General features: G+C 37.2%; 1 protein-coding gene across 12 annotated transcripts in view; it reads right to left on the reverse strand.

Annotated features, from left to right (window-relative positions):
* Positions 1-16,725, reverse strand: part of msi2b (musashi RNA-binding protein 2b) — a 302,804-nt gene extending 286,079 nt beyond the window's left edge. For all 12 annotated transcript variants that reach the window (XR_007829157.1, XR_007829159.1, XR_007829158.1 and 9 more), the window contains exons 1-5: positions 16,536-16,725; positions 16,229-16,269; positions 15,923-16,004; positions 14,487-14,571; positions 9,533-9,574 (exon numbers count right to left, since the gene is read on the reverse strand). Coding sequence is in view for 6 of the 12 variants with exons in the window: in XM_051128674.1 (XP_050984631.1) it covers positions 9,533-9,574; positions 14,487-14,571; positions 15,923-16,004; positions 16,229-16,269; positions 16,536-16,597 (312 nt within the window). In the remaining 6 variants the exon portion in view is untranslated. The remainder of the gene's footprint in view (positions 1-9,532; positions 9,575-14,486; positions 14,572-15,922; positions 16,005-16,228; positions 16,270-16,535) is intronic.
* Positions 16,726-16,968: the final 243 nt, after the last annotated feature.

Consider the following 16,968-nt stretch of genomic DNA (forward strand, 5'->3'; position numbering starts at 1 on the left):
AATGACAAACCAATAAGAATAGCCTTTTTATTAATATCCATTGGTATTAATATCCATTGCGGGTGATCGGCTCTAAATTTGTAAATATGTAAAAAAGAATGCTGATATGTGACCCTGGACCACAAAACCAGCCATAAGGGTCAATTTTCTGAAATTTAGATATAGGCTGAATAAATAGGTAGTGCTGTCAAACGATTAATCATGATTAATCACATCCAAAATAAAAGCTTTTGTTTAACATATGTGTGTGTACTGCATGCATTTATTATGCATTTTTAAATACACAGACATACAGTATAAAGTAGAAAATATTTCCATGTATTTCCATGTATATATTTATATTCATATATACATGGATATTTATTATATGAATATAACATTTTTCTTAAGTATGTATGCATCTGTGTGTATTTTTTTAAAGGTTTATTTTTTTGCCATTTTGCCTTTATTATGGACAGGACAGACGCAGACCATTTGTGTGTATTTATATATACATATATATACACAGTGCACACACATATTATATAAACAAAAACTTTGCAATTAATCATTTGACAGCACTATAAATGAGCTTTCCACTGATGTATAGTTTGTTATAATAGGACAGTATTTAGTCTGAGGGTGCAAAAAAATTAAAAAAGTAAAAAATCTAAATATTGAGAAAAATCACCTTTAAAGTTGTCCAAATCAAGTTCTTAGCAATGCATATTACTAATTAAAAATTAGGTTTTGATATATTCACCGTAGGCATAACGGAAAAATTTATAATTTTGAGCCATAAAATGTATTGTTGGCTATTGCTACAAATATACCTGGGCTACTTATAACTGGTTTTGTGGTCCAGGGTCAAAAACATGATATGTATGAAAATCGCAGATCTTAATTCAAAGGCATTAAAATAAAACACAAAAAAAAAAAAAACAGTATTTTTAACTCTAACTTTAACTCTAACAATGATAAAAAATCATAATTAAACATTATATATTTTTTTAAAAAATAACAATAATTAAATAATTTATTAAAAAGCCTTGCTTCCAAAATGAATGGGACCAACAGAAAAAAAAACTGTTCAGCCAGTGTTAATTATAGCAAAAATGCCAAATATCAGCAGAATTATGAATCACCCAGTAACACAGATGGAACATTGTCTGTATTTCTGACATACAAAACATAAATGGCATGGTCCGTGAAGAGTATCAGGTATAAAAAGGGCCTAAGACATGACCAACCAATCAAAAATCAACTGGGACAGACACCCGGGTGGTCACTGCACACAATTTAAAATATCTGCAAGTGCAAGTTTAGCACTGGTGTTAGAAAGGGTCAAAAAATACATTTGGTTCAGCTCACACTGTGTCTTTAGCTGGGAGGCAGAACACAACACCCTTTGTGTTATTGCTACTCTTTTTACTCAGTTAATGTCACAGTGCGACTGGGAGAGAAAAATCACCTAAGAAAAATCATGTGTTTTTAGAACTGGCACAAAGCCACTGTCTACAACAGCAGCTACACAGAAAATGAACTTTTTACTTAACTTTCATACAGTTACAAAAGAAAGACAAAGCGATTTGCTATTGATTAGGGCCATTTGTGAAAGGCCTGTGTGTATCAGTTTACTTCTGAATAGGCAGTGAGCCTGAACAAATGAGGAAGGAAGAACAACACAACAGCCAACACAAATATTTGCAGCCACTTTCCACGAATGGGGTACAAATAGGGCTCAAAACTAAAAAATAAAGCATGGGTGAAAATTATGTGAACTGAAGAATGAAATGAATTATTTGTTCTCTTCAGCAAATAGCCAGTAAAAGGAGCTTACACTTCAGAAAAAGTGTTTATCAAACATATTTGAACCTGGACCACAAAACCAATCATAAGTAGCATGGGTATATTTGTAGAAATAGCCAACAATACATTGTATAGGTCAAAATTATTGGGTTTTTTTATGCCAAAAAGGACTTCTTCTCAATATTTTGATCTTTTTGCACCCTCAGATTCCAGATCTTTAAATAGCTGTATCCATACACCAATGGTAAGCTTATTTATTCAGATTTCAGATGATGCATAAACCTCACTTTCGAAAAATTGACCCTTATGACTGGTTTAGTGGTCCAGGGTCACATATCTAATAAAAAACGTTATTTATGCCTCTAAAAAACAATGGAACATCAAAGTGTACCCTATCCATGCAATGTTGCTGTGAAAGTTGGCATTGAAATTCACCCTCCTCATGTTTGCACATCTGACATAAAAACAAGTTCAACCACGCAAACCTTTAGATTCAAATTCGACACTGCAGAATGCATTTTGACCCCTGTCTCAGTCTATTCTCTGTTGTTTTGGCTCGATGTGAGACGTGTTGCCATACTCTCTAGAACAGGATTCAATTAGATCCCTCACATCCTGCTAATCAAAACAAATCAAAGGAAAAGCACCAAAGAGCCATGTTCTCCGAGCCATGCTAATTGAGAGATGTGTCTTTTTGAGAAGGGAAGTCTGGGGGGGTGGGGGGTGGGGTGGGTGCGGAGGGGGGGTCTTGGAAAAGATTGCAGTGAGTGGTGAGATCTTAAAGGGGTTTTGTCAATGGCCATGTCCAGAAGAGCTTGTTTCCTTCCCTTTCCTGCATGCCTGTTCTCCTCATTAGTGTCACTCAACAGCAGTTAGTGCTGGGCCGGCCACAGCGGTACTGAGCTCTCCTCTATAGTTCTCAAACATGTGAACACATCAGCCATGCTCTCAGTCACCAGGCTTTACTAGAGGGGAAGACGGGGATCTCAAAGATTTCTCTTAAAAGGCATATTTGACATTATCATGTGACCAAAGGCATAGTGTATGTAAAGGCCCATTCAAACAAACAACATCTATATTAGCGTCCACACCAGCTTATTCTAAGCGCATGCTCATCTGCCTCTTTCAATTCTCAAGCTTGTGACAACAGGATTGATTCTGATTGGCTGTCGATGTTTTTATCGTTCATCAGCTGGAAAATATCCTTCTGAAAGTAATTCCAACTATATCGTTTCTCTGTGCCTTTATCATATAGCTGTAGTGTGGACTCTGCTATTCTTTAATACTGAGCATGATTTTCAGAACTATATCTTTACTGTTATCATTATTGTTATTATTTTTTATTGTGAACAGACCTTAAGGCTGGTCTAGAATCAGTTTACACTCCTCACATCCAACCTTATCAATGAGAAGGAAAAAAAACTGATCAGTGACTGCAATTTTTTCCCCCCCATTTAAGAAATTCATAATTTTATTCAGCAAGGATGCATCAAATTAATCAAATGTGACAATATAGACATTTATAATGTCACAAAAGATACTGTAAATGCTGTTCTTTTAAACGTTATATTCATCATATTAAATCCTTCAAAACAAAAAAATCATGATTTCCACAAAATATTAAGCAGGACAACTGTTTTTATCATTGATAATATTAAAAAAATGTTTCTTGAATACCAAATCAGTATATTAGAATTATTTCTGAACCATGTGACTCATACTCAAGGGGGTGAAGTAGATTTTAAAATATATAAAAAATATAAAACAGTTATTATGAATTTTACAATATGACAGTTTTACTGTATTTTTGACCAAATAAATGCACCTTTGTTGAAATATTAAAAGATCTTACCAACCCTAAACTTCTAAATGGTACTGTATATGTATGGTTTGTTACGATGGGACAATGTTTGGCTGAGATACAACTATTTGAAAGTCTGGAATAATTAAAATATTGAGAAAATCACCTTTAAATTTGTCCAAATGAGGTTCTTGGCAATGCATATTACTACTCAAAAATTAAGTTGATACATTTATGGTAGGGAATTTACAAAATATCTTCATGGAACATGATCTTTACTTAATATCCTAATGATTTTTGGCATAAAAGAAAAATCGATCATTTTGACCCATATAATGTATTTTTGGCTAATTGCTACAAATATACCCATACTATCTAAGGCTGGTTTTGTGGTCCAGGGTCACATAAAAGAAATGCATTTACTCGCCAAAACTGAGACTACTTCAGCGACAATAAATTTACCAGACAACCTCTGAATGTGTAAAGAAGGGCTTTACCTTTTAAGAACAAGATGTTACTCTGCATTCAGATAGCTTCTCACACTAATTAGAAATTAAATCAGACATAATTGCTTGCTGAAGTTGTTTAATTATCAGTATACCACAAGTATGTCTGGTATGCCTTCATAACTGTTAAAAAAAATTAGATTCATTATAAATGTCACTCACCTACAATGAAGGGTGCAACACTAAAACACTCTCAGAGCAATTGACAATGTAAACACTGCATTAAAAAAAAAAAAAAAAAAGATTTATCCTGCAGCATGAACAACTGTTTAGGAAACCGAGTGTTTACAAAAGAAACCATGCAAATGTAAATTTGCAAATTAATAACACTTAAAATTTCAAGAAATAAATGACATCCATAGTCCTAGTGCCCTGGTTAACTATGAGGTGGAATTTTCTTCTTTCCTTCTTTCTTTTGTATCTATCTCTCAATCCACAACCTTTCTTTTGTTGTTCCTTGCATCAAACGTTTCATCATGGAACTTCCATGCAATGTTTACATCAAGCCACACTGAGATCTACCTACAACAGATTTAACCAAGGCCCTTTTATCAAATCTGTTTTCTCAGCCCACAAGACTGAAAAAAAAAAAAAGAAACCAAAAAAAAAAAAAAAAAAAAAAGCACCTGCGGAAAATTCAAAAGAGAGAAGGCTGCTTTGCCAAGCTGTCAGCAAAGAACTATGGCGGCGGAAATGAAAGAGGCGATCAACGAAGCCGGATTGAGCAGTGCGTTGGCCGGGCTTTTTAATTGGCGCTGGGGTTGTTTGGAGTCAGTGGGCTCTCGGTGCCCCTCTTCTCTCCCAGAGAGCGAGAAAACGTTTGCTGAGAGGTGGTTTCGGCACTTCACACGGCACCACCTTTTGGACTTCATTAAAAACTTGGCCTGGAGTTTTCACACTTAGTCGTGTGCCTCTCCCCGAGAGCCCGCGCCACAGGACCCGACAGCTTCGCTGTTTCGCAGTACACTAGGTACAAATATTTTTACACACTCAAAAACTGACAAAGAGAGCGAGAGGGAGGGAAGGAGAGTGAGAGGAAAAACAGCACCATACAATGTAGGATGGAAAGGAAATAAAAAAAAATACAAGGGTAAACTCAATTTCAGCTCCGACAAGCGCTCTCTCTCGCTCTCCTGCCAGTCCCGTGCTAGGCGGTTTGCGGAAAACGAGAGAACTGGGATTGTAGCTTTTGCTCAGGCATTGTTTTGACAGCACTTATGGGCGGTAAATGCCAGGACATCTCCACTCAGGCTTGCTGTGTGTTGTGTTGCTGGAGCTGAAGGATCGCATTATGTTGTGTGCTGGGCCTTTTAACATGGCTGTACTTCAAGCACAGCTCCCATTTTTGTAGATAATGTCTCTCATTACACTGATTATAGCCACTGGCTTGGCAAAGATTGGTGAGACCCCTGTGAAATCAAGTTTAAGGACCCGAAGGTGGCTGCTCTGAGCTTTGAATGCAAACTCATTATGCAGTGTCTAACTAGTGTCAGCAAAAATGACACAATAATTTTTTAATGATAGAAAAACCAGAGGCTGGCAGCCAGAGGCAAGAAACGAAAGCCCAGGGGGCAGATTCGGCTGGTAATGTCCACAATCAAGATTTCGACCTGTATGTACACAGCAGTTCAAACTAGTTCCTCTAACTTACTAGGTGTCCCAAAAGACTTAAGTCAGGAAAAACTTTTAACAGATTTGAAATGGACAGTACATAACATCCTTTTTCCAGACAGCCAATATCATGAGTGACAATTTCTTATAACATTCACTAACTGAAATGAATCAGCCTCAAATAGGGTCCTATGATTTCTGCAATGTGGAAAACGTGGACGAATTGCAGAATTCTTTCTTAAAGATGGAATTTACAGATTAAGTCATTACACTTAAATCAAATCGTGATATGGACTAATATTTGTAAATATTAAGATGCAAACCGACTATTTAAATATGAATTCTGCATGTCTCTGTGTTAATGAATGGCTCAGATGTGCGGTTTTGTTTACTACTCGTACTGAAGCACGTGACACTTGCAGTGATATCACCATCTGCCATCTTATTAAATGAGGACAAGAATACATGAACATCTCCAGAACTGCTCTCAGAGTCACTTCATGAGCATTTTACCATTTAATTTGAGTAAAACTATCATCATATCATATACGCACAGAAACTGAAAATTATTCACGGCAACCTGTCAAAATAAAAGTCCGGTTTAACATGAAGACATTATGGCAGGAATACATTACTATCGTTCAGCAGAATGTACGTAATACCACTACTACAAAACTTATTAAAACCTTATTTTTAAAGAATAATCATATATTTCTTCAATGTTTTTATTGTAATAGTAAATCCCCTTTATTTGCCAAAAATAAAATGTTTAATTTTCATTCATTAAAAGATAAATTAAATTAATGCTTTATGCCTTCATCTTATAACCAGATGAACATATCACAAGGCAAAGAATAAATGAAACTTGTTTTTATGCATTCAAATAATTAGCCATGCTACAACACAGAATTTGGTAAAAAAAAATTTGGTGGGCAAAAATAAAACACTTCATAGGACCCTAAACATGTCATTTTTGCTGAACTTTTAATAGACTACTGTTAAATTGTTTAAGTTTCATGATTTTAATTAATTACACATGCTTTCTGATGAATAAAATATATTTTAACCATTAAAAAGGAGTCCAGAAAAGTTAAAACAGAAAAAACTAAAATGGATTTCATAGGGCCCTACTTAAAGATTAATAGTGCATGTATGATAAAATATAAATATACGAAAATGCACAAATTGAAGCATTATGTAACCATCTAAATGCATTTTACTAATTACATAATTACTGATTTATAATACTTAACTTGAATTGTGTATAGTTGTAGCCACACTCAATTACCCATTTTTGTTTATTTATATTCATTGTTTTAATTTATATTATTAAATGTAGTAGTATTTTTTTAAATGTAGCAGCATTAATACATGTAACACAAACACTATTAAATAAAATGTTACGCATTAATGTTGTCATTGTTATTAATGATATAATGAAGTGTTACCAGTGTTGAGAAACAAGCAGAGCTGCTAAAATACCAGTATATAAAATACTTACGGTAACTAAAATTGCTAAAAAACTACAATTTTTAGCCACATGGCAACAGCTGGTAGCTAATATGCAAAAACCCTTGCCTTATCTCTCATACGAAGCATTACCAGACTCAAAAAAACGATTCACCATTTCACTAGAATCTAGAATTTTCCCCATCTTATTTTTTTTAGCAGCATACAAAACACCATTATAACATTACAATAATTTTACATAAATTATGTAAATATATTTTCAAAATAGTAGCTTGAATGTATTCGACGTACAAACTAGTTTCCACAACACTGTTATCTACACGCAACAATATGAATTTTCACATTTCTTCCTATTGAAGTACATAAATAGCTTTGAAATTAATTATTTGGGATCGTAATGCTTTGTACACAAATGTCTTGAAGATAAATACAAGCCCACTAAATTAGCAACCGGCGACAGAGCGGCCTCCGAACATGATCAATGAGAAAGGACAAGAATCAGCAGCAAACAAATGGCCCATCACATACAGATGATCGTCCATCGCCTTACTGCACCTAGAGGCTTGTTAAAACCGCACTACAGCAGCTGGTGAAGCGTCGGTAACTTGATTGGAAGGATTATGCAGCCTTAGGGTTGATGAAAATAACAGTTTTCTCAGAGGGCGATATCAGACCTGCGAAAATCCATTCGCTTCCAAAAGTGGCCTCAATCCCAATATCAATTAAAATCTTGTCGGGACATGCAGAGCCGTGTTGGGGAAAAGTAGTGTGAAACAACAAGCCCAATCACAAATACGGCGAAAAAGCAATCTCGCCCTCCGCCTGTGGTAAACTTCTGCGCTGTTTAACACAATCATTGCAAAAACAAATCCCCACTCCCTTTTAGTGCTTTTGTTGGGAGATAAAAAAAAATAAAAAATAAACTCGCATGGTGAGGACAGAATGACTATTCAGAGGTCTGAGCTTTTGTTTCCGTCGTTTTCCATTTGGATCTTCGCGTTTATCCACTGCTGCTTTGTTCTTGAATCTAAGTGTAGGGTCGGATAGGGTAATGAATCTGAATGCCGCTAACTATTGGCAACTTCCAAAGGTGCGATAATGCCTAGCCTATTGACAGGACATGGGAATAATAATGTATTTGCATTAAAGGCATTATTTGTCAATGTGCCTGGCTTCAAGCAAACATCCACAGGGTTGCAGTCTAACTGCTACTGGAGCCTGGCCGTATTAATACTACTATTCATCCCGTGTCCTGCTTGAGCCAAGAAACAGCATTAGGCCCGGGGCCCTGCGGCCTGCATTTGGACCAGCTTCGCTGGCATGTGTATGTGCGCGAGAGCGAGAAAAAGAGTGCACCTTTTCTCCTCCAATGAGCTCTGGATGAAGCAAAAAAGTTCTTTATATCAATTAGCCAGACAAGTGTGCAATGGACACCTGTCACCCCACAAGCCCTCCTCCCCGGCCTGTTCCGATCAAGGACCGTCTGCCGTCCTGTTCCGCATCCGTTCTAAAAGAAAGCACCTAGGCTGATCTCAGATCGGTGCACCTTTCCTCTCGGGCGAAAGTGCTGGTGGCCCGTAGCTGAGCCAGGGGGGCCGTCCCAGCTCTGCCTGAGAGGCCAAGCAACGGCTGCACGGCAGACACAAAATCTGGGGCACAGACCATCTGGCTGACAGTGCAGTCTGAAGTGAAGAGGCTGTCGGAAGTTCGTTGCCAACATGGCTCGCAGAAGCAGGACATTAGATACCATAAAAACACACACACGTTCGGCTGTACAAAGAAAATGTACTTGTTGAGACAAGACTCAAACGAGGGATTTAATGCTCTGAATTCCACAGCTGAGGGCAACATTCTCCTCTCGTTTTTTTCCCCTTTCTTTCATAAAAAAAAATCCTCTCTAATGATCTTACATTCAAGCAGCGATGCTAAAAAAGGTAAGTTAATCACCACCCTACCTCATGCCCCCAAAAAGAAAAAATGAAAAAAAGACAAATTTCAACCTTCACGCTCAACAAGGCAGCGATAATTTAATATTTTCTCCGTGATAGTTCTTCGGGTTCATACCCAGCCATACTAATTAAAAAAAATCTGAATTCCTCACATTTGAAACAACAATTAAACAGTCTCTCCTTGTACCATGACACAGAGAAGTCATAGTTAGCCTGGAAAATAACACCAGCCAGACTGCAACAGACCATAACGTAACATCACAGCTACAACTCCAACTCAACTTTGCTCTATCAAAGGCCAAATTCAGCCGAAAAACATTCGCCCTCTCACACTATTAACAAATACGCAGCAGACTTGCAAATGTAAAGTGGCTCGGCATGAGAGAGCAAAAGCAAACAGCTCTTACCTTGGGTTGAGCGCGTCTTGGAAAGGCAACTTTAGGATCAATCTAAATGAGACAAAGAAGGAGAGAAAGAAATATGAGAAATACTGAGCTTGTGATACTGTTACGTGAAGAGGAAAATTAGAAAATATTAGAAAAAGCCAGCAATGTGCTGCGACTACTCGATAACCTTCATGGAAATTATAGCATTAATCATGATGCAATGCTCCATGTCTCATGTGTAATCTCGCCTAGTTATTACACGCTGGTTGCATGAGGCCTGTGTATGACAAAATCGAATAAAACCTTACACAGGTTAGAGCATAATTACTCGATTACAACATAAATAAACAGGTGGCATTATATAACACACCGGAGATAATTCAAAGACTCGCTGAAGAAGTGCTCGCGGCCTCCGGGGAGGTCAGGTCGACGTGGCGGGAGGTGTTTTAGCGAGCGCTGTAGATTTGCAGAGAATCAAGACAGGGCATTAGATCAATACGTCCACAACCTCCTTCCCCCCAGAGGGATTATCATTATTATGGGTGACTCTCTCCTCCGCTGTACCGCACCGCACGAGGGGTTACTGCTCTGCCTATAATGCGTTCTGGCATGTGACAGGCCATCACTAGCTTTATTGGTTAGATAAGCCATGTTATTTGATTTTATTACATTACAAACAAAACAGTTTTGCGCACATTGTGATTAAGAGCGTTTGTAATTTACATGCCAGCGTAACGATTCATTCTGGATATTAAGAATAACAAATTCGCCAGGAGGATAAATGAACAAATAAATATGTCAATTGCAATCAAGATGTTTTTTTCTCTTATCGACCTCTGCATCATTATACATTTTGAATACTGCAAAATATGGATAATTCTAATGCTGAAAAGAGATTGTGTCATTAATGATAAACAGGTGTTATTGATTTCCACTAGCTGGCTTGTTAGACTTCATATTAGTGAACATCACTTATTTATTTTGAACTGTCAAATAAAGATTTTACGTAGCGAAACAAGTGAGCTCCTAGCCGGCTTGCTGTTGAGCAAGATGTTTGCTTTGGTCATTTAAACATTCATAGACTAAAAACAACAGTCCCTCTTTTTAGCACACAGGCCAAAAGCTTGGGCAGCCAGAGCACTAGAAGGATAGGACGGTAGATAATCATGCATGCGAGAACAAAAACAGTTCAAAGACTTGCCTCTGCACTCTCATTAAATGGAAAAATAACTCAAGGGAAAAAGATCCATTAGTGCTATATTGCTCTTGAATATACCGCATGTCTGAATGCTTTGTCACTTCTTATAAATGGTAAGAAAAAGAAAAGCAGGATTGTGAGATGTGGCAGCGTGCAAAAGAAAAAAAAAATCGTAATAAACATATTTTGGTATAATGTGAAAAAGGAGGGGGTCTTCTGGTAAATTAATTTGACCTGAACAGAATTGCAATATGTACACCACCAAAAAAAAAAAAAAAAAAAAAAAAAAAAAAAAAAACCTTTCTGGTTGGAAATGATGCTGTTGTGTTATACTTTAATTCATCCAGAAAAGTGTTTAATCTAAAACAGATTGCTTTTAGAGAAACCGGCAGCAGTCTTTCAGTTGTCAATACACAATGCAATTCTCACCCCAGGCTTTCAGATTTGCAGATTACACAGCTTTTAATCAAATGTGAAACAAGTGTGTCAAGAATATCTCTGTACATGTTTTCTTTGGTCCATTTGCACTCTTCAAATGTGACAAAAAGATTGGACAGGAAATTGCAAAAAAGTGGAAAATGGAAAATGCAATAAAATGTAGGTGTCTGGATTGAAAGATGAGTACTGCAGGTACTTCTAAACTTCTAAATGAAGCAGATACTTCATTTATTGCGAAATGAGCCAAATGGTAGTACTCTAACATTGTCTATCTGCAATATAATGTCCATATGAAATATAAAAGCTTTTTACATTACTTTCTTTGAATATTACATGCAAGTAGTAAATACATATACAGAAATATATACGAGACCCTGGACCACAAAACCAGTGTGTGTATATATATATATATATATATAGGGCGAGAAACATAATGAAAAGCTTATTTATTTTATTTATATTTATATATATATATATATATATATATATATATACACACACACACACACACACACACACATACATACATATATATACAAATATATAAAATAAGCTTTCCATTGATGTGTGGTTTGATAGGACAGGACAATATTTGGCCAAAATGCAACTATTTAAAACAAAAAAAAAAAAAAAAAAAAAAAAAAAAAAAAAAAAGGAAGGAATCTGAGGAAAAAAAAAAAATTCAAAATATTGAGAACATTGCCTTTAAAGTTGCTCAAATGAAGTTCTTAGTAATGCATATTACAAATCAAAAATTACGTTCTGATACATTTATGGTAGAAAACTTAAAATATATTCATGGAACATGATCTTCACATAATGTCCTAATGATTTTTGGCATAAAAGAAAAATTTATCATTTTGACCTATACAATGTATTGTTGCCTATTGCTACACAGGTGCTACTTATGACTGGTTTTGTGTTCCAGGGTCACATATAAATCTGCAAAACACATACAAAAAATATTCAATGGAATAAGCATAGAAAATAAAGGCGAGATGAAACAGGTGGTGACGCGGTAAAGATCAAGAAACCCCAGAGTCATGACACAGCCGCCCCAACCCTGACGATGACATCACTACCCTGAGCTCAGTAATCCCTGCTTTAGCACCAGCCGCTACTGTCCACATGATCTCAATCGCTCTCAATCCTGGATACATCACTGCTAACGCTAGCTTTCCCTTTTTTTTCCCCTCGGCCATTCAAGAGCATTTGAAACGTCAAACCTTGACCCACTTTTTACTAAGAATACTAGAATTACACATGTGTGCCGTGATTATGTAATCTAAACGCCCCACTTTTGATGTCCGAATTACAAGTTTTTCAACTAGCGCAACACTGACATGTACAATGTTGTATTATTTTATTAATCAGACAGAAATGTTCTCCCTCCTAAAGGCATTTCGGCTTACATCAGTCAATGCCAAACTGGCAGGGAGAGAGACATAATGAATAGCACACCTGTATTTCTAACAGATTTAGGGCACGGAACCAAGAGAGGTGGCGAATATTCACCTGCTGTGCTAAATTATAATTCAAAATTAATATTTGCCAATTGCTGGGTTTAAGTAAACAATCATCAGTAATCTAGCTGCAGCTTTAGGTGGGTAATAAAAAGTTTAACTGGTTAATCCGCTAATGACCAAATTAGCCACTTGATATAATCTAATCAGTGCAACTTATCAGTTAACCTTAGTTTAGTGTTTTACATTTTTTACACGTACACGTTGCTCTTAAACCAATGATAAGTGTTAAATAAACTAAGTGTTTGATATTAAAATACATATTGCCTTTTTTAGAAATTATTTCAATTTATCTCACCATTTTAAATTGTGAGTTAAAATCTGCCTACTCACCTAAAAACAGAAAAAGTATTCTAACCCCATCTTATCACAGAATCGCACTTTTTTTTTTTTTTTAATTGGAAAACACTGGAAATGCCAAAACGCAGTGTTCTGGGAGAAGAGTATTAGCCACAAAATTCCTGAGGGAAGCTATGAACCTCTGTGAACGCCTCTAAATACAGTCTGTCTCTTGATATGAACTTGCAGCAACATGGCATCCATTAAAATAAGTCAGTGAAGGCGGTATTTGTCCACACCCTAGCTATCCCAAATAAAAGGCTCTTTCACTCTGGACTCCTACAGGTAACTAGCAGCTGCATCTACAAACAGGAAAGATGGTGACTTTATACATAAAAAAAGAAAATAGAATCCACATTAAATTTACTGATACAGCATCTGCTTATCCTGGGATTCACTGACACATGGAAATCTAAATGCATTTCTGCCTGGATTCAGGTTAGGTTGAATAAGACAAATCTATTTCTTGCTGACAGAAATATACATATGACTCAGTTTGCATATTTACATGGCCAATGTAAATTAATATAAATAATATAACATAAACACACAGTATTTTCCAGATATTACTCATACTACTAAATAAAAATGCTTTGGAAGAATCCATACTATATAAAAATGTATAATATAAATATTTATAAAATAATTCTAATCTCTACAGGTTAAAAAAAAAGGAAAAAAAACACAAAAATCTTTTAAAAATTTGAATCTTTATTTAAAAATGTACAAAAAAAAAAATCATATCACATATTCTAAATTAAGTTTACTTCATATTACAAGCACCTTTTAATGTCGAAACAACAGCAAAGTCCGGGCATGAATAAAACAACTGAAAAATAAATAAGAAAAATTTAATATAAATAATTAATTACACATTAGGAAATTAAATGAATGCATAATACTTAAAGTATAATAATGGAAAAGTGCACACCAGTACACACACTAACCTGGCACCACACAAGGCAAAGAATCAACACAAGTCTAAACATACTATGAAAATACAAAAAGAAATGAATGCGATCAAATTAGTTTACCATGTAAATCATACACAAAATATTTCTAGTCAGCAAGGTTTACAATGAACTTATCCATGCATTTCTGTCTGGAACAACTACGTCATACACTGCAAGTCTTACGTCACAAGAGGCACAGCTGGAGCCACGACTGAACAACACCACAGGTAATTAGTCCCTTCTTGCCCTAGTACCTCTGTGAGATTTAACCCTTTGTTCCCCAGTCCCGGTTTGGCAAGCACAGGGTTAAATCCAGTTGAGGCATGTGAAGAAGACAGGACTAATTATCCGGCTACTTATTTATGTCAAGTGCCCCGCTGTTGTGTGTGGGGTACAATGACAAATGACGCGGAGTGCCTCGACCCGGGAAGGGATATGATAGGGAGACTGCGTGTCTTTGCGCCACTGAATGTCACAGATACAAGCACTTCAGCAAACATAAACGCAAACAGAAGGGAACGTACCGTCTTTGAGTCTAATTCGTGGTGAGGTTGAGCTAGGACCTTATCTACACTGGCCGCATCCGCAAACGTAACAAAGCCAAATCCCCTGGAAGACAAAACAAACAAAAACACAGACATACATTAGGAGCTGACAGCGATGCGTTACACGTGTTTGACTGGCTTGTTAACATATCCATTCTAACGCTACATGAACTTTGAAATCTATAACATTTACAATAACAGGTTATCTTGGAAATACAGTGTCAAGGACAAAAAGAGTACAGCAGGTTGCAAAAAATGAAATTTCTGTCATCATTTAACATACTCACCCTTGTGTCATTCCAAACCCGTATGACTTTCATTCGTCTGAGGAACACAAAAGAATGTGTAGAATGACAGCTTCAGTCACCATTCACTTTCATTGTATGGGGGGGGGGGATGCTAATAAAAGTGAACAGTGACTGAAACTGTCAGTCCCAAACAATTCTTTTGTGTTTCGCAGAATAAACAAATGACAGAACTTCCATTTCCGTGTGAAATATCCTTTTAATATTTCCTGCCTGTTATATTATTTAGCAAGAACCACATTTCAGATAAACATTTGCATAACGTGTTACCTCAGAAACACATTCCGTGAAGGACACATAAGGACTTTTCACGCCACACTTAATCCTGGGTTAACGTCCTTTTAAACCCTGGGTAAAGGCCAGTTTTAACCTTTAAGAAACGTTTTAAACGTGTAATCTGACAGGTGTGTAGCATCCGTCCGTTAACCGTCCGTTATGAAATTCTGCTACATATACCCGAGTTGTTTAGCAACAGACAACCAATCATAAACGGCTTCTGCGCTTCCCTCATTAAATATTCATAAGCGTTGCACAGTCGCAGAAACTTTCACACGCTGTTTTGTAATTTAAATGTTTGAGGAAAACAATGTAAGTTAGGTTATTTTTTTATGTGATACGTTGTAAGGCAACTGGAGAAGATCTACGTAGCGACATTTCTACTGATATTAAAACAGGTCCAGTGCTGTAAGCGTCCAATCAACGTATTAATCCTCATGAATATGCAAATATACGCAAACGTACAGTACGAAATCCCGCAATCTGACAGCGCGGGATTAATTGCTAACCCAGGGTAAAGTATGAACAGCGTGAAAGACGGAACAAAATAACCCAGGGTTAAGAATGACAATTTCAAGTGTGAAAACCCCATTAACGTGTCAATGTCACAGGCAAAAGCGCTCGGTATATTAAAGACATTTGGTTTAAGATGAAGAATCCCAAATCAATGTCAAACTGTATCCTATTCACAAACACACCGATCCAGTCGGCTCAACAGCGCATAGCATCTGAATAACAGCGCAAGGGCAAAATCGACCATTTGTCGCTTGGGATAAAATCCTCAATGTGTTAAGAGATTAAACAAAACATTGTTTTTTTGGTTTGTTTTTTTACCTGGAGCGTTTTGTCGTGGGATCTCTCATCACCATACATTCTCTGATTTCTCCGAATTTACTAAAATAGTCTCTAAGGCTGTCTGTGAAGCAAAACAGAAAGAAAAGAGCACACATGAGATTTGCATTCGTGCGTTACACACCAGTTTGTAAATTAAACGCCCCCCTGGATGTCTAACAGGGGTCGAATAGAGGACTTCAAATGACGGCACATATCCCGCACAGCGCGCCACGCTGGATACAATGAAAGAAACACAACACAGCCCGACAAACGCGCGCAAATGACAGCGAACCATCGGTCTCTTACCTGGTGAAGTTTGCCAGCTGAGGCCACCGATAAACATTTTACTGTAAGGGGAAAACACAGCAGAAGTGAGTCCAGATGTCAGATCGGCCATTTTGACGTGTAGCTAGCGACAAAAAAAGCAGAGCTAAACGCAGGCAAAGCAGAGCGCTGTGTGTTTACTGAGCCCCGGCGGGCTGTGCTCACTAATATACATCAAACAAAGGTGTAGTAGTTGCGTGCACCCGGAAGAGCGTTTTTAAAACATGCTCACTGGAGAAAAACACACAAGGAAAAAAGTCAAGTGCTGTCAGAATTGGCTCTGGCTTACCCCGGGTCGTGTTGCGAATCGTTAGGGCTTCCAGATGTGGCTTGGCTCCCGTCTCCCTCCATGGCTAACCCAACTATGGCCAGTAACTAACACACACACTGTCAGAGCTAAGAGAATATTACTGAGCCGGGAATGCGAGCGTCACACGTGGGATCAGCTCTGCCTGGCTCCCTCCCCCTCCCGTCACCCACACGGGGCGGAGCGCAGAAGGGGCTCGTCACCTCACCCATTCCATTGACGTCATTAGCATGGCCCCGCCCACCCGGGACTCGGAGCATGAGGATCAGATCAAATCGCATCACTTTTATTGTCACATCACACAGCTTGAAGTCTACCGAACGTACGGTATTCACATCACAAACATGTAGAAATACAACAAATGCATGTAAACAAAGCTGCAGAAAGTCTGAGTGATGACTGATACCCGTATCAT

Source organism: Labeo rohita, chromosome 15 (assembly GCF_022985175.1).
Source record: "Labeo rohita strain BAU-BD-2019 chromosome 15, IGBB_LRoh.1.0, whole genome shotgun sequence".
Taxonomy (NCBI): domain Eukaryota; kingdom Metazoa; phylum Chordata; class Actinopteri; order Cypriniformes; family Cyprinidae; genus Labeo; species Labeo rohita.